Source organism: Xenopus laevis, chromosome 7S (assembly GCF_017654675.1).
Source record: "Xenopus laevis strain J_2021 chromosome 7S, Xenopus_laevis_v10.1, whole genome shotgun sequence".
Classification (NCBI taxonomy): domain Eukaryota; kingdom Metazoa; phylum Chordata; class Amphibia; order Anura; family Pipidae; genus Xenopus; species Xenopus laevis.
The window spans coordinates 35691963-35718112 of record NC_054384.1 but is presented as its reverse complement, the minus strand read 5'-3'; the positions used below and the strand labels follow the sequence as shown (position 1 = coordinate 35718112).

General features: G+C 36.9%; 1 protein-coding gene across 3 annotated transcripts in view; it reads left to right on the top strand.

The window, feature by feature from the left end:
- The first annotated feature begins 8724 nt into the window (after positions 1-8724).
- LOC108697217 (cadherin-23) overlaps positions 8725-26150 on the top strand; it is a 599373-nt gene continuing 581947 nt past the window's right edge. For all 3 annotated transcript variants that reach the window (XM_041571124.1, XM_041571128.1, XM_041571127.1), the window contains exons 1-2: positions 8725-8784; positions 10082-10192. In XM_041571124.1, coding sequence (XP_041427058.1) covers positions 10135-10192 — 58 coding nt within the window. In that variant the 5' untranslated portion in view covers positions 8725-8784; positions 10082-10134. The remainder of the gene's footprint in view (positions 8785-10081; positions 10193-26150) is intronic.

Below are 26150 nucleotides of genomic sequence, written 5' to 3'. Positions count from 1 at the left end.
ATCAAAAATATTATAATTGTCTGTGCCATCTTCTTTGGTACATATTGTTCATATTTAAGGGTAGGACTCCACGAGCGATTTTGACGCGATCCGACACGCTGCGACAAAACGAATGCGAAATTGTCGAATGCGACAAAAATAAGGCAAGAGATAGAATTGTCGCATCGTGTCGCAGCGTTGATCGCTCGTGGAGTCCTACCCTTAAATATGAACATTTCTTTACCAGATTGTCTTTCTATAGTTGTACCAAAGAAGATGGCACAGACAATTATAATATTTTTGATTCATATGAATTTTGGAATCAATGTGTCATGCAAATTAGCCTTATCTGAGCACTACCTCAAAAAGCGTTTTGTCGCAGTGCGTCGGATCGCGACAAAATCGCTCGTGGAGTCCTACTCTAAAAGGGAGTTTTGAAACCTACAATTTTTTTTCTTTTTCTTTTGTTGTTCAGTATTGTTGTTCAGTATTGCACAGTACCTCAGTAGTTCCAAAGTATGAGCTAGGTATTTATATGTCTTCAAAAAGTGTTTATTGAAGCTGGAGGGATATTAAAGGCGTTGTTCACTGTTAAATTAACTTTTAATATGTCACAGGCATTGATATTCTGGGACAATTTTCAATTGTCTTAGTGATTTTTCAGTTATATAACTTTGTGTTCAGCAGGTCTCCACTTTGGGATCTAAGTAGCTCTCTGGTTGCTAGGGTATGGTTTACCTTAGCACAAAGTAAAAAAATAGCAGCACTCCTATCTTTTAAAAATAAAACCGCCTTTATTATTTCATACGGCAACTTCAGCAATGTAAGTAACTGATTTACTCTGTCTCCGCCCCTCCTAGGTCTGGGAATCTGTTGGAGTATATAGTAAGACCTACATCATGTGCAAGTGGAACAGTAAAACAAAGTAGGCTTCTTAGTATAAACTAACAAAATAATGAAAATGTATATATAAATGTTGCCATATGTCTCAATATACACAAAAAATGGTGATATTTGATTTTGTGTTATACTGGTTGATGCTATGATTGCTGATGGAACTCTGTACTATGGATTTTAATATGTATAGTTCTATATTTGTACCACTAGGAGGCAATGTGTTATATGGGTATTTAAGGAGGCTGTAATCGTTTGCAATTGATACTTTGTCATCTTGAAAAAGGATCTGTAAGGTCCAAAACATGGCTGAAGTTGCTGTATGAAATAATAAAGGCGGTTTTATTTTTACAGGATGGGAGTGCTGCTATTTTTCTACTTTGAGCTATAAGGTATGTGAAGGTGAACACATTTTTTGCATGCAACCCCCAGAAGAAAATACATATAACTGCTGCTAGAGGATTGTTGTTTTTGGTTTACCTTAGCAACCAGGCAGTGGTTTGAATGAGAGACAGGAATAGGAGTTGGACTGAATGGAAAGATAAGTAATAAAAAGTAACAATAATAATAATTGTGGCCTCACATAGCAATATGTTTTTTTTGGCGGTCTGGGTCAGTGACCCCCATTTGACCACCAGCACCCCTTTAAATTAGTAATGGATGTAGTAGTAATCATTAAGGCAGTGTAGTGGAATTACGGTAACACATTACTTCTATTTCTTACTCCCAAGAGAAGTAAAGGTGTGATTCTTGGGTTGTGCAGTGGTTGTGGCCTGCAAGGTAGAGGGTGGTATTTGAGTGGAATTTGAGCAAGGCTTTGTCATGATAAGTGTGACCAGAGTGAATCAGGGGTGTGTTTATTGGGGCCCTATTATAATTTTTAGCTGGTCCTTTGGGAAAAAGGGTCCTGCTAATTTAGTAGTATGATGCTACTTTATTCCTAATGGCAGCCCTGGATATTGTCAATTATTACCTATTATGACAAAAAATGTGTACATTAAATGATATGTAAAATACTCCTATTGCAAAATATGAGGAGATTAGAAGTTCATGAATCATATAAACCTTTACATTTTACAAGAAAAGGTACATTTGAAGGGAAGTTTCACTTTCCTTAAGTGACAACCCTGTGACAATCTGGGACAACCAAAAACATGGCTGCTGCTTGTATTGCAGTGAGACAGTTTTCAGACACAGCCTGACCAATTGTTTCTGACCTTGTGACCTCTCTAAAGGAGGTTTTGGAGCCAAAATGAAAGTGATCTTTTCCAAGTAGAAGAGAAGTAAGGAAAGCATGGACTCTGCACAGAAGTACTGAGAGCCAGCCTGAGATTCCTCCTTCTCTCGTGCGAGTGCTCCTGCTGGTCTGTTTGAGTATGGAGCTGGGGTTTTCGCCTGTATAACATTTACCCATATAGGGAACCCCATAGTCAGAGTGCAGGGAGTGAGTTAACCCTTCCCATTCAGCCATCATGTGAATGGAATTAGTGCAGCTGCATGAGCTATAGATTGGATTTCAGCCCTGTAGTGAGTTGACAACTTGTACAATGGGCTGGATTGTGGATTTCCCATCAGCCTCTGTGACACCAGCATTGGTCTCCTCGGGATTCCAAGAAGACTTTCTCTATTTTGACATTTACAAGCTCAGTGTGGATTAAAGTTGTCAGACTGCTTCTCCATGTCTGCTCTGCATCACAGCATTTATTTTTCTTTAACTATGACTGGGAGTTGGTGAGACCTTTTACTTAACACACCCACAGAATCAGGTGTTGCTACTTATAATTCTTGTAATTTTGCCTTACATAAATATGATTATGTTAGAACTGTTATTTCACTGTTTTTATTGAACTATAATATATTAGCCACTGCATATTATTGTCTATTATATTGGGTACAGTAATCACTGCTGTTGCAGTCCCTAGGGAGTTGTATGCCCATCAGTATTTGGTTGTAGCCCTAGTGGAGGCACTTAACCTATCCAACCCCACAAATCTCCCACTTAGCATCTATACTGTTAGCTCCCCTTTGTGGCCTTGAATATTTGAGCCGAAAAAGGGTTACACATTATTACCTATATAAATATTACCCTAAATATCAACAGCAGCTTGGTGGATTTCTGCACTGTATATCTGACACCTGAGTTTTTAATGACGGATGTTTCAATATTTTACTGTCCTTGGTATTTGCATGCATATAGAATTTTCTGTAGTCCCTCTTCACTTTTTCATGTGCCAAAGCTCCATACCCTGACAGATGTTGTGTGTAGATTACATTTTATACATAGAGCTATATAGGATCTATATAGGGATCTTTGCCTCACCATACAGGTAATGAAAATCATTTGTAACATGCAATATTACATTGTAACTTATTTAAAGTTTCAGTGCCTCTACTTTGAAATAATATCTTAGATTTATTCAGTAAAATGTTTTATTTAAATCAGCAACAATAATGAATCATGGTTCAAATTAATGTTTCAGCATACCCAGTGCTGTAAATATTCTCATCTTGTAGTCAAATATGTTTTTTCTTATAGGTATTGTGCTCACCATAATTAGAGCTCATTAGTTATAATTAACTCCACTGAAAGGCTGAGAGAAATCTAATTCTCTGGGCTGTCACTGTTAATCACAATGTCTAATATTTTCAAGAAAAAGAGATCACGCCATGGGAAAGCATATTTGACAAGGGCAAAATGGTGGTGGACTCCAACCCTTTTGTTTTTTTTGTATCTACAGATAAAGTGTAATAATTAGGGAAAATGTCAAGGGATATTGTTGTGAGAATAAACTGTTATTGTTTGCCTTGAAACAATGTGTAATATTTTAAGAAATCAGTGTCATTTTGGAAAGAAGTTTATATGCTTGCATGGAAAAATTAATTTCCTGGTACACTTTCTGTATGATTAACAGAAGACCAGGATCAGATTCCGTAGACCAAAAAAAAGTGTGATGAATATCCCTTGAGCTAAAAGGCTTATTACCTTTGCATACAGGGTGGTCATTTGATGATATCAGAAGGTGTGAAAAGTTATAATCCCAAATGTGTTGCAGTGAATGGGAAAGTGATAGGGGGTTGTTGTTTTGTTACCTGCTCATCGTTCTGAGGCCAGGCAGAACAGCCAAGGCTCTGTACACATTCCAGTATGGAGAGGCCTACCTGCTAATTAAGCCTTGTGCAGGTAGAGTACTACACAATGAAAAGATCACCTGCCACAGGTCAAATAATATCAGAAGTTCAAAGTACACCATAGTACACCACAACATTAAGATTAGTGCTTCAAACGTGTTCTAGTGACTCCACTACACATACTGTATATACAAGGCAAAGTTTCAGGTCGCCACTGTGCCCGCTATCAAGCCTCAAGCCCTTTATCAAGTGACTCATACTTCACAGTACAATATAGTGCAGTAGGCATGTGTATATAAAGAGCAAGGCTTGCTGAACAGGCTGGGTGTAGGTGAGAAATGGACAGGTTAGGGTCAGTTGTGGGTTGACAAAAAGACACATCCCTAGTTTGTGTGTAGCTTAATTGCACAATATCTGGGGGGAAGGGTTGCTTCAACTTTCATATGGGTCTCTAAGGTTGCTATTGCTAAATTACATATTTAATAAAGGTGCACTGATGGCACAGGCAAATGGAAATGTCGTTCTTATAATCTGTTGCCCTGGCACCAGTGAAAGTAATGCCCCAAATGTGTAAAAAAGCAATGGTCGGATGGATGGCTTAGGAAACCAATATAGCTACAAGCTACTTTCAACTTTGACTGCTCAAGAACCTTCAGTGCCACACATTCCTGCTAAAGAAGCTGCCTATCTCTAACATAAACTGTTCACCTCTGTACCAGATTGGAAGAATCCAAATAGAAAGGGGCATCTCCCAAAAGGATATGTACCATAAGGGGGTTAACCCCAAAATAAAAATTAGCTTAATAAAAGAAAATCTGATTCGAAGCAACTGATATACATTTATTAAAAAAAATGGCAGTGCTTTTAAATTCTATTGAAAGAAGCATTTGCTTAACTTCTGTTGGTCACTTTTTAAACAATGTTGTTCCTCAGCAAAAGACAGCTCTGTTACTCAGCTTGCCTTACATTGTATAAACAGGGCAGAGAACAGAAAGGGAAAGACAAACACTGCTTTCAATACCTACAAAAATGACTTCAAAACCACAGAAAATCTGTAATGAAAGTAATGTTGCTTATAATTAGGTTTTATTAGGCTAAAATTATTTTTTGGGTTGACATTCCCTTTAAGAAAACATTTAGGAGCACATTTATCAAGGGTCGAATTTCGAAGTTAAAAAACTTCTAAATTCAACCATCGAATTGGCCAAATTCGATAGTCAAACCTTTTTTTTTGGCAGTTTTCGGTCAAAGTAAAATCGATTTGATCGATTCGATCGATTCAAACGATTTCATTGATCTAATGATTTTAAAAAAAAAAACTTTGACTTTTTAAAACTTTTAAAAATTTTGCCTATAGGTTCTAGGAGGTCCCCATAGGCTAACATTGCAGTTCGGCAGGTTTAAGGTGGCGAAGTTTCCAAGTTTTTTAAAGAGACCGTACTTCAATTTTCGAATGGTCGAATATTTGAAGTATTTTCGATTCGAATTGAATTCGAATTTGGCCTATTCAATGGTCGAAGTACCCAAAAAATACTTTGAAATTTGAAGTTTTTGAAATTCGAAAATTCACTTCGACCCTTAGTAAATGGGCCCCATTGTATTTTTTATATAAACACCATATAAATGTTCTATAATTCTTACAAATATGAAAAGCACACAAAAAGGTTAGAATGGGAACAGTAATTATATAGGACTTGATACTTTTTTATTATTTTATGCTGCCTGCTGCATATTCCATAAAAAAGCTCTATTAGCTAAAAAACCAATTGGGTTGGGCGTTTAGTTTATGAACACAGGTTGACTTGAGAACCAAGACACTTTTGTGGCCATAGCTTTTTTTTATCCACAGAAAAAGAATCAAGAAGCATCTGGGAACATGGCAATGTAAAATTCTAACTGTAATAATCATGAGTTTGTGTCTCAGCTCAGCTGGCACAGTCACGTACTTGCAGCCTAGCTACAGCTGTCTGCCAGTATTTTCTATCATCCTTTCCTAGTTTAAAGCAGATGAACTATGAGAGCACTTGCAAATGGTAGTTGAGATATATTGTTTTGTTTTGATATATAATGAGCACTATTTTTTAGTGTCCATTTAACCCTGGGTTTTATTGAAAAAGCTCCAATATTTTCTTCACAGCTGTATAAAATAAATGGGAACAAACACTGCAACAAACCTAGCAGGAAAGAAACCGTTACACTGGCTCTGGTTATGAGAATGTATTATTATTTTATAATATCCACTGAAGTATAAAGAGAAACACACATTTGTCATACTTTCTAGGAAGGCCCTGCTTGTATTAGAGTATAGAAGAGCAGTTGTATTTTCTGTTTTATGTAGGTCAGGCAATGGGCAGCACTATAAGTGCACTGGCAGCCATATAAGACCTGACAGTAGCATCCAGTGTCACTGAGCGCTCTGGCTTATTTCCTTACTGCAGTCTTTTTCATGTTAATATGCATCATTGTGTATCTGTTTCTTCCCAGAATCAAATGTTACTGGTAATATCCGTAAAGCTGTATCCATTCCATTTAACACTTGTGCTTTAAAAGGGAAAACATGTAGCACCTTTAAATTAACTTTTTGTATGTTATAGCATGGCCAATTCTAAGCAACTTTTCAATCAGTCTTCATTATTTATTTCTATTTTTATTATTTCACAATTTTTTACAGTTTCTTTTTTTGCCACCTTCTTCTTTCCAGCTTTCAAATGGGTCACTGACACCTTCTAAAACAAATTATTTTTAAGGCTACAAATTTATTGTTATTGCTAATTTTTATTACTAATCTTTTTATTCGGGCAACCAGATTGCTGAAATTGCAAACTGTAGAGCTGCTGAATAAATCAAAAAACACAAATAATAAAAAATGAAAACCAATGGCAAATTGTCTCAGAATAGCACTCTCCACATCCTACTAAAAGTTATCTCAAAGGTGAACAACCCCTTTAAAAGGGTGCATAAAAACTCTGGGTGAGCAACCGGATTCTGGTTGGGTGTGCTCTTCTTGGCTTCGTGCCTGGCCCTCAGCTACATAGGTACCTCCAGCTCATAGCCCATGAGAATCCAGAGATTCCCATATGGGCAATGCAAACACAAAACAATGAACTGGTAAGGAAAGAACTAAATGTAGTCATACAGGGCAGTTCAGAACCAGATAACCTTAAAATTGTGATGCAAACATATACAGGAAAAAAGTTGATGTCAAAATGAGGAATCAAAACAAATGACATGGCTAGGAATCAGGATTCAGAGCAACCTGGAACAAACTAATTGACGTGAGTGAGCTCAGAGCTGGGTGTTGTATAGTATGTAGGCAGGTAGTCTCCTCTGGCCAGATTAACAGCTGAAGCAAACCATGCTTACCATCGTGTGTGGTGTACCCTTTCCTAGGAAAGAAGGGGCTTTGTGTCCCAGAATCAATCAATTCAGTGAACAAGACATTGAATGGCTGCCCCTTTTTAAATCTTACAGTTCTGCATTCAAAAGTGTTCAGCAATCTGGTTGCTAGGGTCCAAATGACCCTAACAACCATGCATTCATTTGAATAAGAGACTGGAATATGAATAGGAGAGGCCTGAATAGAAATATGAGTAATACAAGTAGCAATAACAATACATTTGTCGCCTTTCAGAGCATTTGTTTTTAGATGGGGTCAGTGGCCCTCATTTGAAAGCTGGAAAAAGTCAAAAGGAGAAGGCAAATAATTCAAAAACTATAAAAAAAAAATAATGAAGACCAATTGAAAAGTTGATCAGCATTAGTCACTCTATGACACACTAAAAGATAACCACCCCTTTAAAGTCTTGAATTTATTGGTTAGATTTCTGAAGGGGTCTACCCATCTATGACCACTTTTAAAGAGATTACACGTAGCATCAATATGTTTAAGTGAGTATTCACTAAACAGGTGTGAATTTTCACACAATAATTTGAGAAAAAAATTTAAAAAACGTAAAAAAAAATGGTTGGAATTTTATTTTTACTCGAATATCTTCATAGTAGATCATAGTACTTTACAGAATACTAAAAATAAATACTTGGAAGATCATCTTCCCAACCATCTATTCTGTCTTGTGTTATATTTATGAATGAAAGTCATTACAAAGGAGAAAATTAAACATTGTTTGCAAATTGCTTGTCAACTCATCAAGTCCACACCGTCTCTGATTAATCAGTCACAGAAAAACATCAAACCAAAAATGGGATTAATATTTTAAAGTGACATTCTGCACAGTGAGGCAAATGAAGATTACAGAGATTTGCAAAACCCCAACATCAAGTCTTCGATCCATAAGTCACTGTGTGTCAGTGTGGTGTGGGCCCTTTAACAGAGGTTGCTGAAGCTTGCTTGGCAATGAAAAAGGTAGCTTTATTTCTTTAAAGCAGCAGGAAAAGTATTACACAGCTCAATTTCAGCATGGCATCAGAACAGCAGAGCAGTTTCTCTAGGTCTTTCCTTGAAGAGAGCCAACATCAGACAGAGAGTCTTGCTGACTGGGAGCGGCCTTTTATACCCAAGGCTCCCAGAATGCTTTGTGGTTCTGTGACATCATACATCTCACATTAAACAAATGTTACATTTTAACAATAATTGCAATTTCCACATATACATTTACATATTAGTCTTCATGGATTACAACATAAAAAAGGTAAAAAGAAACTCACATTTAAACAAAGTTTGAATTCCAAGCTGTGAAATGTCTGTGCACAGCTGACAACAATCAGGCTACACCCATGTGTTTCACCAAACCCTGTGCAGACTGATCAACTTGGGAAACTCAGGTAAGAATTTTAAACTTTAAATGTTAAAGTTTGAACTCATATATAAAGGGTATTTTTTAGTGGCAAGTTGCTTTTCTAAGAGGAAAAACTAATGTTTAAATCTAACTTTATAGAGCTGCAAACAGACTGCTTTCACATGGCTTTTAACCCTGTTGTTGCCACTTTGAACACAGGAGAAAAAATATGTTTCAAGGCTGAGAATGGTGTAGGACAGACACAAGAAGTAATGAAAGACAGATTAAGAAAGAGTTTGCGCTGGCCAGCAGAGGTAGAAAAGACAGAGAAGAAAGAAAGTAAGAAAGTACTGTCCTCCACACATATCTCAACAACAAAAAAAAGAAAAATTTATTTAAGTGACATAACTCTGTCACAGTCAGTATCTCACAGGCACCTAGTATGGCCTTACTCTAATAGTCTATGTGCATCTGGTGGTTTAGGGCACACTCATTAGCTGCTGAAAAAAACCTGATCTTTAAAAGTGCTGCCTATGTACTTTATTCATGTTGATAAATGAACCTTTGATCAGCTGCTGAATTGATGGTTTTATGAGACTTCTGCTTCATGAGAACTAGTTAAAGGGATAAAACTATACCTCCCATGTGTAATAAAAGGCTCTAAGTTTGCCCAAGAGCAGTAACCCATAACAACCAATTAGATGTTTGTGACCAGTAAATTCTACCTGCTGATTGGCTGCCCTGGGTCATTGTCAGTAATAAATACACTTTATAAATAAATACTTATTTTAGTAAATTAAATGTACATATTTAATTGTGATGGTCAATATCTTTGCTGCAGAATATCAGTAATTGAATGTGTTCAGTGGGCATTATCTTACAACAAAACACAGAAAGTTAAAGGGGAAGCTATTTTGGGAGGATGCACAGAAGCCCTATGCACTATTTGTAAACCATAGATATTACCTTTTCTCTGAGCTCTACTAAAGCCTTTGTGTTGTTTTAGTTTCACTTATAACATAGGATAAATAACTATATATCCTGATTTCATTTTAACCAAATAATCCAAATGTTTAAAAATTATTTCCCTTTGTTCTGTAATAATAAACAATATCTTGTACATGATACAAACTAAGATATAACTCTTCTTGGAAGCAGAACAAGCCTATTGGGTCTATTTAATGTTTGCATGATTTTCTTGTAGACTTAAGGAACCATTATCCGGAAAGCCCTATAAAACTAAGGCTAATTGAAAAGTTGCTTAGAATTAGCCATTCTATAACACAACTAAAAGTTAACTTTCAGTGAACCACCCCTTTAAGTTGATTCATTGTATTATATAGTTTAGTGGACAGCATCACATGAATGAGTACAGCAAGCTGGAGTAGCTCAACCCATGAAGGAGAGGATCATGCAAGCATTTAGCAGGAAGACCCCGACACCTGTTCTGTCTGGTAAGTGATTCATGTAGAAAACTATAAGCTAAACTTACAGGTTCATGCCTTCCATTTAACTGGAGAGTTTTTTGTCTGCATCAAGCACTTTATGCAGGATACCCTACTGAGTACTTAATGAATTAGTTGCACTGTATGCTCTTGAAATACTCTTGACCTTTGTAAAGGTTTGATTGCGTATACCATTATCGCTAAGAATGTTTTTTTTTAAGTAATAAATGCATTTTATGTTTCATATTATATTATTAGGACTATATTTGCTATTGGTGTAAAAAGGAATAATGTATTAAGTGACATATTTTTTTCATTTACTGATGCAATTTAAGGCCACTCTAACAATTCCAGCAATTAAGTATATTTATTTTTTGCTGATGTACCCATTGATGCATGTAAAATAGGGCTTTGACCTTCTACAAGACAAACGTCAAAAACGTACCATAACCTTAATGGTAGAAATAATGGCTCTTTAGCCCGATAAATCAAGGTGCTCTGCCCACAGACGTTCTCATTTCACTCCTCAGTTCTAGAAATGTTTGTTGAAGGGTAACAAGTTCTCTTCAGCATGATTGGGTCAGATAAAGCAATGTTCAAGACAAGCAATGATTGGATTGTGAGATTGGCTGCAGGTTCATCTAAAAGTTACTGGCAAAAGTAAAACTAAAATTAAAAGAGTGTTTCGATACTTTTAAGACAAATATATCACTAACTAGGAATGCGGAGACAGTAGAAGAATAATCTAATTGAGCTACAATCTCAAACAAACTCAAATGAAAAGCATTTTAGTAGTTACAAGGTAAGAGAACAAGGTACTCCAGTATAAAGTGTAAATGACTCACCAAGTAGTGAAAGTGGTCCAGGCGCACCAGCCCCAGACCCCCAGCTTTAGGGAGTGGTACGGCAAAGGATATGTAGAAAAGACAGGGCACTCAAATGGATCCACAGGACCAGAGAAGTTAAATTAAAAAATAATTTTATTTATACAAAGTAAAAAAGGTATATCTGCAACTACGTGTTTCGCACCCATTCAGGGCACTTAGTCATGAGCCTGAAGCCACGAAAATATCCGAAGCTGAAGTCCTGAAGTGGCGAAAAGACCCGAAGTCACGAAAGGAGGCGAAGTTGAAGTCCGGAAGCCACAAATTCAATTCCTCTGTGTGTTTTTTCTTATTTCTTTTTATCCCCTGCCCACCAATGTATTATTTTAATACTCTTTAGGCCCCTGCTACCAATGTTTTTTTAAAACATATTCTTTTGGGCCCCAATTTTTTTTAACTTGTAAGGGGGGCACTGGCACCAATGTTTTTTTAAAAAAAACTTTTATGGGGGCCCTGGCGTCAATGTTTTTTTTAACTTATAGGGGGCCTATGTCCCCAATAGCTTTTTATAACTTGTGTGTGTGGGGGTTACCTTTTTTAGCACTGATGTCTGTGTAGTCTTTTAACTGTGATGTCGAGTGGGCAGGATCTGGGGCTGGGCTTGGGGCCCAGGGGGCTCCAAATATTTTGTTGTATGGGGCCCCGTGATTTCTAATGGCGGCCCTGCCAACAGATAATAGTGTCTTTAGGAATGAGACAATGCTTGCATGTTTACTGCATGCAATTGGAATGGCTTATTCAGTTTATTATTCCACTTACTTTTTTTTCTGGCAGTCTTCTACCTTCCTATCCCTGCCAGCTTATCCGGTCTACCAGTCTGACTTTTGTGGAGCTCAATCACTGAGTGTGTGCCTCAAAAAATTTGTTTGTGTGTGTGTCCTCTTTTCTATAGAAGACATTTGCAGCTCTGAAGATTCAAGAGCATGTGATACATTGAACTCTCTTAGTTGTTTAACAAAAGTAACCTTTTGAAAGTGTTGTTTAGCAATTTTGAATCAATTTTCATCCTGATATTTTGCTTTGTGAGGGTTGAGAAATGATGTAGCTAAAGACTCTCACTTACCAGCTGCTCATCTACCTCTGAGCGGAGGCCTCATTATGCTTGTTCTGTTGTGCAATTTTAGTAGGTTCAAAAGTATTTGTACCAGGATCTTGAAAGAAAATGCAATAGTAGTCCAGATATATATGGCAAAGAGGTTGAATCCCTAGGGATGCCCAGTTGTTAGGCATCTTCCAGTTATTCTATTTGCTTAGTCAGACACTGGGCATGCACTCTACTTTTTCCGAAAAATGCACCAGCCCAATGTACTATTCTTAGCACTCAGCTGCAAGACATTTTCTATGCCCCAACACTGGGAAATAATTTTTTTATTGTGCATGTACATACTCTATAGTGACATTGAGGCTGCTGGGGCACCAGAAGTGTATAGCGGTGAGAAGCTGAGAAGAAAACTGCAATAGTTCAAGAGGGCTGCAATTGTCTCGTGGTGCTCTATCTTGAAACCTTGCTGCATCAATCGGTTCCAATTTTCCATGCAAAATCAGAAGTAAGATGGCACACACTCCAGTAAATGTGCTAATTCTTTAGTGATTTATTGAGATCACCACACAGCGTTTCCCAATTTGGGGTCATTGCACATCACTATGACTTACAATTACATAAATAAGTCATAGTGATGTGCAATGACCCCATATTGGGAAATTTCCGTTTATTTTCACAATCACAAGAAAAATCATGGTTTATGGAAATATTGTTCAGTAAAGTCACTTGTGGACACTTTTATGCACATGTTGTCACTATTCAGGTATTGTAATATAATAATGTCACTATATAATGTCAATATACAATGTATCACTTTGCAGATAATAATATGTATCCCTTTGCATATAGATTGATGCTTAAATGCACCTAGTGATGTCACGTAATTAGAGGGGAGGAGTATTCCACCTCTGCACATTTTTATACCTGTGTTTGGAATTACATGTATGAGAGCACTTAATAAAGGAGGTTGTACCTCCGAAACATTGTGTGGAGATCTCAATAAATCACTAAAGAATTAGCACATTTGCTGGAGTGCATGCCATCTTACTTCTGATATTGCATGAGAAGAAAACTGCCATAGGCTGGTGAATTTGTGGCAGAAGTGCTGCTGAATGTAATCCAAACTGGAGGACTGCTATCCTGAGGTCTAAAGTAAATGACTAGAATCACTGAGAAGTGAACAACTTGCCTGATATACTGTAACTGCACTGGTCTAGGTAATTTGCTATTTATAGAGTTCTTTAGTAGAGCATGTTCATTTTATCCTGTAGTTAATCTCTTTGATTTTGAAACATTATTGACGTAATCACAGAAATCATATTCTATTAATATGCCTTATTCTGATTTACTAATAATTGGACTTTGCTGTGAAAATCACACTTTTGTAGTAAAGAAAGAGGTGTCCCACAGCACTTTTTTAAATGCTCCTATTTATTACTGTCACACATTAGAAATGCATGGCTCGCTTGGAAGTGGAAGCCTTACCTTCTGAGGTGTCCTTGGCCATTTGTTCCGCCTGCCTAGGTATAATATGCAGCTTTCATCAATCATACGTCACCTGGAAACTTCTCTTTTCTCTTTAGCATATTAACTTTTCCACGGATATTTGGGCCATTCACCTTGAAACACAAAGAAATCATTTGTAATTTGGTCTTATTTATACAAAATCATGCTATATTACATAAAAGTATAACACATAATGTAGTTGTTCCATGATGTTGGCCAAGTATGCAAAATGCCCCAGAAGTAGAAGGCATAGGTAGAGGCAAACATATAAAAGGGGAATATAATACAATTTTTTAAAGACAAAACATGTACATGAATTTTCTCCATTCTGGCAGACAAAACTGTATCCTGGACAACTCCATATCAGCACTTGCTGGGGAGCAGCAGCAAATATCTCCAAAAGGGATGGTAATACAGTAGTTCCTAAAAGTAAACCTAGATCACAGAATGAAACCTTATACACAGAATTAGTAAGAATTGTTCTTCTTTCATGAGGAAGGTGCGCAATGTTAGGCATGCATGAGCAGAAACAACTTACAGGGAACGCTTGTGACACTGAGGGATCAAAGGTGGTGGCCTCCTTCTGAGAAGCAAATACAACCTTTGTGTTCCACTCCAGTAGTAAATACTTTGGAGTGAAACCACTATACCCTATAGAAAGGGATGTAAAGACTGGGAAGTAATTTTTTCCAACTTTTCTCCTTCCATCTGTATTAATAATAATAATAATCTAATTGATTGATGACTTACTTTTTATGAAAAACTATTGTTTTCCAAGTTGTGTAAGAAAATTGTTACATATACTGGAAAAAATGTTATTAGTACAAAACATTTGAAGGTCTTTTTTCTTAGTAATGCTATATTTGTTTTGTTTTTTTGCTTTTTTTCCACTATTTAATTTCTGATAAATGTAAAACACTATACATTTAAAAGCAATAAACAAGTAATTAACAGAAAAAATATCTGCAATGCAAACAGTTTTTCTTTTGTGAGGACAATTTTCCTGTTGCATACAAAGCTTTTGCAAACCTGTAGCACCTTAACTGAAAAATATATTATATACTGTAGCTTCTGCCTGTGAAGTGTAGGTAATAGAACTGCTCCAGTCAAAAACACATCTTCAAGCAGGTCTTAAATGTGCTAATAACTGACTAATGCACAATATAATATTGAGAAATGCATAAAATATTTGTATTTATGCAAAATGTTCTGGCTTGCAACCTTTATTACATTACTCCACATATCAGCCACCTGTAGACACAAGACAACAACTTAAGCCATCTTTTTTAAGGTAGTATTACATATCATATGGTTTTACTTTCATGAACCTGGGAACGATCTGATATGTCATTTAGGATAGAATGGAAAACCGGTATCAAAATTGCTCAGCTCCTCTAAATAATGTTGTCCAAGCAAACACACCTTAGTACTACTGTTACAGTTTATACAGAAAGACAAATGTTAATCGTTACCATTCAAGAAAAAAGAATACTGGGCATCTCATCCACTATTAACTACAATGATGAAGAATTAAATAGGCCTGCTAACTGGCGCATTTTAAGTGAGCCTTTTTTATTTGGAAAATTAAGGTTTTATTTTCAGGGTCCCATTCATATCCAAAATGTGGCAGATGCAGTGTGGCACTAAGCACCTTACAGCATTTAAAAAAATGGCGTTGTGCATAGCACAGTGTCAGCAGATATTGGCCAGCCCTTCAATTACTGCTTATAACACACCATGCAGTAAGCAGGGCACCTTTTCAGTCTACATCTTTTGGCATTCATGAACTTACACATCTGAATGTTATGCATATTAGAGGACAGGTAGGTAAGGTGCCTACATGCCACCTCCACGCCCACCTCTCAGTAATATAGTGCTGCCATATGCAGGCAGTGCTGTATTCCTGGGGCAATTTGTCAAGGGAGGAAGACAGGGTGCAATGTGCAAAAATGGCATATTGAGCATGTTTTTGTACTTTGCATCTTGCCTTCCAGTTTGTAATTGAGCATTCTAGTCTCTTTAGGCAACTGTAGATGAATATATCAATACATTAGTACAACACAGGTCATCTCTGAGCTCTATTCAGTACCTTTCTTAACATATAATCCTTTTCAAGAGTCACTATACTTGCTTGATCAATGGAACTTATGTTTAAAAAGTACAAACACTCTGCATGTTACTGGAAAATCATTATTTCATTTTCCTTAAACTGTATTTGAGAAGAATCCATTTAAAGCTCAAAAAGATTCCTTCAACCTCATTCAGCTCCAGCTCATAATGTGATATGGATTCAGGGACAGAACAGACACCTCTTTACATTAGGTACAAGTAGGATATCATAAATGCAGACATAATTTCAGTTACCGGAACTTCTAGTGCAAAAATCTATGACAGCTAACAAAATGCTCAAGGAGGGCTTAAAAATTCTTCTGTGTGTCTGTTAGGGGCTTTCCTAATCTCTTTCCTCTAAAAGGGATTACCCTCTGTTTGATTATGAGTTTATCAGAAAAATAATCATATCACATTCATGGTTCCAAAAAATTGCACATGTTGTGCATGAAGCACTACAGTGAGTAAGGGGAGAATACCTATTACGGGAAACAAAATAAAAGTATGGGTTGAGTGCACTCCTGTACTGAATACATGTTTAATTTTGGGTTTGAATATAGGCCATCAATTTGTTATTTGTAGAGATGTCAAGATTTTCAGTGGTGGTCACCCTCCTCAGCACCAGTGGCTGATGGACTGAATCTTGACCTGAATAGTCATTATAGTTTTAGTTCTGCCATTTGACTTGCACTAGTGAAAACCAGCATGGAGATTATTTTCAGCTGTGCCTTGTTGTATTTGATATTGATTGCAGAAATGCTTGAAGATATGAAACTATTGATTTTGTACAAATGTGATTTTGGATTTTTCCTTCTCATGTTTCAACTCCAACAGCAATTTTATGGTGGATGCATAAAATGGCTTGAACAGATGCACAGCGAAGCATTCTTTTTACAGACATTTTGGTTTTTCTAAGACCAGGTACAACTTGATAGGGAAATGTGAAAATATAATATGAAAACACTTCAATATTCTTTAATTAATGGAAAACTAAGTAGTAACTAAAGTGTTCTGCAATGCTAATAAAGTGTTCCCCTTCTATATGCATCTATACATACAGTACATCACGAATAAGGCTTTTTTTTTTCTTTTAATACAATGTTGGTGTTGTATAAGGACTACTTAAGTTAAATAATTTTTAATATAAATAAGCTACAGTTCACTGTTAACATTTATGGAAAATTATTTCTTCCTGCTTAACTTTTGTTACTTTGTGGTCATTGTATTGCACAAGCACAATTAATAGGCTGAGTTTGACATGTATGAGGGCAATGATAACATAGGGAGTGGGAAATATAGTACAGGAAGTAAACAATAATTGATTGGTCAGTAATGAAGTTCCATATTAGGTCCTTGCATCTTGCATACTGCACTCTTTCTAAACAAACAACGAAGGGTGAAGAGAGGAGGTTATATACTGGTAATCTAATCCACCTTGCAAGGACTGAACATGAAGTAGTTTCAGTTTCATTGTTTGCCCTGTTTATCTTAAGAAATAACAAAAATAACAAAAATGTTTTGTGATTAAAGCAAAAGGGCCTGTGCTGAATGCAATTTTTGCCTATTAAGTTAAATTAAGTTTAACAAGGGGGGGTATATTGTACCTTTAAGCTCCAGGCATGATCTCCTCTTCAATGATTGGGCCAGAGTATCATTTCTTTCCTATACCGCACATTCATGTGGTCTGTTGCAAGGGAGTGATATGGTGGTATGGCTCTGGCAAAAATGCACGACACACAAAAATAAGAACTGGCCTAGGGACCGAAGATTAGCTATTGTAATCATTAGGGTTTGCCTAACATATTGGTACCCTGGAAAGAACAATAGGTATCATTACATCTGCATTTATCAAAATAAATTGCTTCTGAATGTCAGGCCTCCGTGTAGTCCCCTTCACCAGAGACAATGAGCTTACTTCTCTTCCCTGGTGTATTCAGAGAAGGGAAGTCCCAGTCCTGTGATAAAAAATGATAATCATCTGCTGGTGTGACAGTATCATGCAGGAAAAGAGAAGCATGTGGGAGGTTCAGTCAAAATGGTGTAGCTGGGAAAAGTATGCTCTTGCACTGAGGAAAAATGTTAATCTTTTAGAAAAAGGGTTAACTAGACAATTGAGAATAAGAGATCCTTCAGCAGAGCTGCAGAGAGATGTTAAACAGCTAAAGGCAGTACTGTGCAGGGTAACAGGGTGGAAAAATAAAAAACAGAGAGGATAATAATGCAGCCTGGCAAGTTGAAGCAGCAGCCCCTTCAGATGGAGGTTGGACTTGGGGTCAGTTGCATTTGTACCATGATAATCTCAAGACAATAGACATATTTCTAGAACTGAGGACACTCACAGTAGACTGTGAATCTGCAGGACTCAAAGGGGTCTCGGAAAGACAGCAATTAGGGCCTTCGATGGCAAGGAATACTAAAGCAACACCAGGACTAATGGCATCTTCAAGGGACAGGGCATTCTAGGATTCTGAAGGCCATATTGAGGGATTTCATTAATTTTTGGTAACTGGATATAGGCATTTGCCATACATGGTAGCAAAACTGGCAAAAAAGTGGAAAATTACTGAGGGCTGTTTTGCTTCCTTAATATTGTTTTTTAATCATATAGGACTTATGGGGACACAGTCTAGCTAAGATATGGTAAACCGTATAAACTGCATGAAGTCCACTCTACTGTTTATGGAGACCGCAAAAATATCAGTTTTTAGATGAGCCTGATGACAGAACATTAGTTAGGACATATGATACAATGGGGCATATAAAGTCTAAATCTCTTTCCTATATGTCTCAGATCATCAAGTGGCATGTTGGGGATTCACAATATGAATGGGCTGGAAAAGGGATTCAGTTTTACATGATGTATTAAAACTTAAGTTTACTCAGTGCACACAGAAACAATACAGGCAAATTCGATTTTTTTGAGTGATTTGGGGTTGAAAGACTGACCTCTTTTGGGACCTTTCCAACTCCCACGTCATAGGCCTGGCAACAAAGCTAATTTTACACCATCTGTCATTTCAAAAATGGTCATATGTCAGTGATGGGATTGAGAAGGAGCTGACTAATATAACATATAACTAACTAATGTACTGTATATAATACATGAGTCCATTAGTTGGTGTAGATACATGGTAAGGGAGTATTTATGATTAAAATATGCATAATGTTTAGTCTGCTGCCAATTCACCCTGAGAGTATAGATTTTCATAGCTGTACATTTGATGGTATACTGTATTACATATTGATCTCAATGATATCAAATAGGTGGCTTCTAATAGATTTCACATGCTGTTGCAAAAATTGAAGGCTATGTTTACTAATGACAGGAAAGAAAAACTGAGAAAGTGTGTGTGTGTGTTTATATATATATATATATATATATATATATATATATATATATATATATATATATATATATATATATATATATATATATATGTGGAGTGCTGTTTACAAGATGAGAAGTTGACATTATGCAGTGAGCATGAAAAAAGGTGTCAACAATTGCTTTAAAATGTATATATTGCATAAATATTATATATATCTGGACTTTTTATGTCTGTTAAGTGGAGCACCTACAGTACATAATTTTTTTGCCTTTAGAACTGTTTTAAGGTGCTCATGTAACCCACCTTGTTGCACCAGCCTGGGCAGTTACTGGATGAAAGGGCTTAAAGGCATGAACAGATAGGTTTACATTTTTATTAAGGTGGAGTGCACTTGGCTGGCAGTGAAATACACTGCTCCTATAATGTACACTGCAAGGTTCCCAGCCTCTCCCATATATCTTAATGCACTCTATTTAAACAAGAGCTAAAGCTTTACTAAAGAAGTGGCACAGAAGTATTGTACGTAATCGTACATATTGTACGCTTGTTTTAGGCTTTTATAGCAGCCTAAGGCAACCATAGCCCTGTAACAGTAAAGATCTGTGCCTCCAAATATGCCCCTGTAGCTCCCCATCTTCTTTTCTTCTGATTCACTGCACATGCTCTGTACTGCTGTCACATTTATTTTTCATCTGTCTACTCAAATGATGAACCAGTTAATGAAGGTTTCCTTCTTAATAATCCCAATTCTAGTAATACAACTAATGATGCATGGTTCACACATGAGGAAATTCAAAAGAGACTAGAACATGTTAAGATAAACAAAGGTCTGGGGTCAGATGGTATTCATCCCAGGGTACTTAGCGAGCTTAGCTCTGTGATTGCCAAACCACCATGTTTCAGGATTCATTTAGGTCTGGCATGGTGCAGAGAGACTGATGAATTGCTAATGTGGTGCTTCTATTCAAAAAAGTATCCCGTTCTCAGCCTCAAAACTATAGGCCAGTTAGTCTGACATCAGTGGTAGGAAAGCTTTTCGAAGGTTTAATAAAGGATAAGATACTGGACTTTATATCAAATCATAATACTATGAGTGTGTGCCAGCATGGTTTTATGCGTAATAGAACTTGCCAGACTAACTTAATTTCTTTTTATGCTAGCAGGGACCTCGATTCTGGGATGGCAGTGGATGTGATTTACTTAAACTTTGCTAAAGCATTTGATACAATGCCACACAGAAGGTTACTGGTTAAATTAAGGAATGTTGGCCTGGAACATAGTATTTGTACCTGGATAGAGAACTGGCTAAAAGATTACAAAGAGTGGTGGTAAATGGAACATTTTCTTATTGGACCAGTGTTATTAGTGGAGTACTGCAGGGCTCTGTACTAGGTCCCTTGCTTTTCAACTTGTTTATTAAAGACCTGGAGGTGGGCATTGAAAGTACTGTTTCTATTTTTGCAGATGATACTAAATTGTGCAGAACTATAGGTTCCATGCAGGATGCTGCCACTATGCAGAGTGATTTGTCTAAGTTGGGAAACTGGGCAGCAAACTGGAAAATGAGGTTCAATGTTGATAAATGTAAGGTTATGCACTTTGGCAAAAATAATATAGATGCAAGTTATACACTAAATGGCAGTGTGTTGGGAGTTTCCTTAAATGAGAAGGATCTAGTGTTTTTTGTAGATAACAAGTTGTCTAATTCTGGCCAGGGTCATTCTGTGGCTACTATAGCAAATAAAGTTCTGTCTTGCATAAAAAAGGGCATTAACTCAAGGGATGAAAACATAATTATGCCTCTTTATAGGTCCCTGCTAAGGCCTCATCTGGAGTATGCAGTTCAGTTTTGGACTCCAGTCCTTAAGAGGGATATAAATGAGCTGGAGAGAGTGTAGAGATGTGAAACTAAACTGGTTAGAGGGATGGAAGACTTAAATTATGAGGGTAGACTGTCAAGGTTGGGGTTGTTTTCTCTGGAACAAAGGTGCTTGCGAGGGGACATGATTACACTTTACAAGTACATTAGAGGACATTATAGACAAATAGCAGGGGACCTTTTTACCCATAAAGTTACATACATAGTTACATAGTTAAATTGGGTTGAAAAAAGACAAAGTCCATCAAGTTCAACCCCTCCAAATGAAAACCCAGAATCCATACATACACCCATCCCTACTTTTAATTAAATTCTATATACCCATACCTATACTAACTATAGAGCTTAGTATCAGAATAGCCTTTGATATTATGTCTGTCCAAAAAATCATCCAAGCCATTCTTAAAGGCATTAACTGAATCAGCCATCACAACATCACCCAGCAGTGCATTCCACAACCTCACTGTCCTGACTGTGAAGAACCCCCTACATTGCTTCAAATGAAAGATCTTTTCTTCTAGTCTAAAGGGGTGGCCTCTGGTACGGTGATCCTCTTTATGGGTAAAAAGGTCCCCTGCCATTTGTCTATAATGTTCTCTAATGTACTTGTAAAGTGTAATCATGTCCCCTCGCAAGCGCCTTTTTTCCAGAGAAAACAACCCCAACCTTGACAGTCTACCCTCATAATTTAAGTCTTCCGTCCCTCTAACCAATTTAGTTGCACATCTCTGCACTCTCTCCAGCTCATTTATATCCCTCTTAAGGACTGGAGTCCAAAATTGAACTGCATACTCCAGATGAGGCCTTACCAGGGACCTATAAAGAGGCATAATTATGTTTTCATCCCTTGAGTTAATGCCCTTTTTTATGCAAGACAGAACTTTATTTGCTTTAGTAGCCACAGAATGACACTGCCCAGAATTAGACAACGTGTTATCTACAAAGACCCCTAGATCCTTCTCATTTAAGGAAACTCCCAACACACTGCCATTTAGTGTATAACTTGCATTTATATTATTTCTGCATTTATCAACATTGAACCTCATTTTCCAGTTTGCTGCCCAGTTTTCCAGTTTAGACAAATCACTCTGCAAAGGGCAGCATCCTGCATGGAACCTATAGTTCTGGACAATTTAGTATCATCTGCAAAAATAGAAACAGTACTTTCAATGCCCACCTCCAGGTCATTAATAAACAAGTTGAAAAGCAAGGGACCTAGTACAGAGCCCTTCGGTACTCCACTAACAACACTGGTCCAATTAGAAAATGTTCCATTTACCACCACTCTTTGTAGTCTATCTTTTAGCCAGTTCTCTATCCAGGTACAAATACTATGTTCCAGGCCAACATTCCTTAATTTAACCAGTAACCTTTTGTGTGGCACTGTATCAAATGCTTTAGCAAAGTCTAAGTAAATCACATCCACTGCCATCCCAGAATCGAGGTCTCTACTTACATTCTCATAAAAAGAAATTAAGTTAGTCTGGCAAGATCTATTACGCATAAAACCATGCTGGCACAAACTCATAGTATTATGATTTGCTATGAAGTCCAGTATCTTATCCTTTATTAACCCTTCGAAAAGCTTTCCTACCACTGACGTCAGACTAACTGGCCTATAGTTTTGAGGCTGAGAACGGGATCCTTTTTTGAATAGAGGCACCACATTAGCAATTTGCCAGTCCTATGCCAGATCTCAATGAATCCTGAAAAATTAAGTAAAGAGGATAAAGTGGATTACCGTACCAGAGGCCACCCCTTTAGACTAGAAGAAAAGAACTTTCATTTGAAGCAACGTAGGGAGTTCTTCACAGTCAGGACAGTGAGGTTGTGCAATGCACTGCCGGGTGATGTTGTGATGGCTGATTCAGATAATGCCTTTAAGAATGGCTTGGATGATTTTTTGGACAGACATAATATCAAAGGCTACTGTGATACTAAACTCTATAGTTAGTATAGGTATGGGTATATATAATTTATGTGAAAGTATGGAGGGGTGTGTGTATGGATGCTGGGTTTTCATTTGGAGGGGTTGAACTTGATTCACTTTGTCTTTTTTCAACCCGATTTAACTATGTAACTTACTGAGCTTTCGGCCCCAACGCACAAAATACTTAATATATAATATAAATGTCACAATATAAGGCTGATTAATAAATAATTCAGATTATTGGTACATGGCAGTTCAAACACCAGAACAATTAGCATCAACATTTAATAATCAGCCCTGTAGCATCAGCATATATGACATGGCAAACCTCATTTTCTGCTTGATTTGCAATGACCCATAAGCTTAGCTTCTCAACAGCTGGTGAAAGCCCACTGAGCATGTGCGTTTCTCAGACTCAAAATTCAAGATAGGAAACTCCCTTGACAACTTTGAAAGCCTGGATCATTACTACTATAGAGATGCATAACTTTTAGGCTGGTTCAAAAAATATATAAAACATTACAATTCAGAAAGCGCAATTGCGCTAACCTCCTGGACCCCTCCACCGACGTTGTGGGTTGGCAGAGGGGCCAGAATCGGCCCTGCACCCCCACCGGCCTGCCCACAACCCACCCACCTGCCTGCCAGTTTTCATTCCTCCGTGCCAGCTCTCAATTACCATGTAACTTAAGAGGAAGCAGACCCTTCAGTCCAGGCCATCCCCATGACTGTGCACCATGATCCCATGACAGCTCAGACTGTGCATATTCCTTATACAGCAGCCATCTTGGGATGCACCATGTGCTCTACAGGCTGTTGCTATAAACTTCATCTATTCTGCAATGCAAACTCATTAATGTTGCACAGTTTCAATAGTAGAGGATACAAAACTTAATGCAGAGAAGGAAAGAACCCTTTTGACTGATTATAACACTTTTTCCTGACCAGAACTGTGACAAAGCTCTTACATTTCCCATTGGCACTGGGGTTGGACAAGACCATTTGGCAGCATTCACAATGGGGTTTAGGGAAATCCCATTACACAGATAGTATGATAAATAGCCTCTACTTACACAAAGTTTTTATTACACAAAAAAGTTTTACCTTCTGTTAGAACTTGGTTTGGTCCTAATAAACAATAACATTTAAATGTTTACATGTCTCTAACCAAGTAAGCATGTTGGTACAACCCAAAGGTTTCTCTTCCCATTGTCCATTTCAGAAAACCAGAAATACTGTATATGTTAAATATTCATATGCATAAATTCACAGTGTTATAAATCAAATATATCCTTAATGGACCAGTAACATAATTTTTTTTTTTTTAAAACACCAAGACACATTTGACTTTATATTTGGAAAGTCTTTATTAAGAAATGACTTTCAGATACTCCGCTTGCGCTCCTCTTCAGGTGGAGGGCGACAATCCATTGTGCGGCGATCGATTTCTCCCCCTGCCTTGTATAGGAGGAGAAATCAAGCGCCGCACGATGGATCGTCGCCCTGTCACCTTTTCTCAAGAGGAGGGCAAGCAGAGTATCAGTAAGTAATACGAATGTTTTTTTTTTTCATTATATACAAAGAATTTTTTTTTTTTGTTTAAACTATTTGCCAGACAGTGGCAATGTATGTTTAATGTATGTAAAAAAATTAAACATACATTCCGTTATTTTCCTTAATACGTATGCTGTGCAATTATCACTGTTTTCATGTAATATCAAACTAAGATATTAGAATTCATTTATCTAAAATTATCTGTTTAAATAAAGTGATTCAAAATAAACTTATAGAATAACTACATTTATAAAACACTCAATGACAATATCTGCAGGCCATAACAATCCTCCATTGCACAAGGTGTTCATTTCTGATGAGGCTGATTCTCATCCATTATTCAGCCTGTACATATGGATGTTCTCTGGTGACAGTGCTGTAACATATCATAGTAACGCACCAAAGCTAACACTTACCAGACTGCACCGGCTTAGTAAATAATGCATATGCTAAAAAAGGCAATTTCTTTTCATTGCAAAATTTATTCGCACACATATATAAACATGCATATACATATACCTTGAAAAAAAGTCACAAGGGGTGCTAGAAACATTGGGCTTGCTGTAAATTGGGTCATAAAAAAAAGATGAGCACTTTTATTCAGCTTGTGTATATAACTTTGCTTTTATTTGTCTTACATTCTTCTTTCCAACATGAAATATATAATATATATTGTTTGCACTAGAGTAAGTGAAGTAAGATCATTAGTGATATTGTTAATATATCATATTTAGGCTCAAGCCCTCTGCAGTTGACCTTCTTTTCTTTAATCATGCAGCCTGGTTGCTAGGATGACTGTTCTAACAAAAACCATCAACATTAAAGGGGTTGTTCATCTTCCAAACACTTTTTTTTTCAGTTCATGTGTTTTCAGATTGTTCACCAGAAATAAAGATTTTTTTTCATTTGCTTTCCATTTTCTATTTCTTACAGTTTTTTTCTCCAAAATTGAAATTTAAAGATTAATGCTCCTTTCTCTGGACTTTCAGTTTAGCAGCTCAGTGATCTAGGTACAGATTCTGAACTGTTACAATTTTCTCCATTGATACCTTTATCAGCAGTACTTTTGGAATATTAGCAACTATTGTATCAACTCTACCAGCTGCCTTTAATGAAACTCAGAGATTCTGCTCAGCAGGGCCAAAGATAGAAAAAATATCAACTAAATGTATCAATGTAGTGACTGTGATAAGCAGGTAAAGACTTGGTAAAAAAATTGTGTCAACCAATGATGTGCAACATACTACAGATATAAGATTGCCTACCTGGAAATCTGTTATCCAGAAAGCTCCAAATTACAGAAAAACCCAACCCCATAGAGCAAATTGATTTCCTTTTTCTCTGTAATAATAAAATTGTGCCTTGTACTTGATGGTAACTAATTAAGGTAACTGATTAAGGGTTCATGCACCCTAAATGTGTCAGACTAGATGTATGACTTTGTTTTCAATAAAGTACAGATTCACTGTGATGCGGATTTCCTTCTGCTAAAGACACTTGATGGTTACTTTGCTTCATGAATCTATATTGGCAGAAAAACAATCCTATTGGGTTTATTTAATGTTTCAATGCTTCACCCAACGATACACTAAATGGTCAAAAGTACCTAGACACCTGGCTGTCCAATATCTCATTTAAAATCAAAGGTATTACGTTGGCTCTCCACTTGCTGCTTAAACCATTTAAATCCTGCTACAATCTAATTTTGCCACAGGCGCATTAGTGAGATTGTGA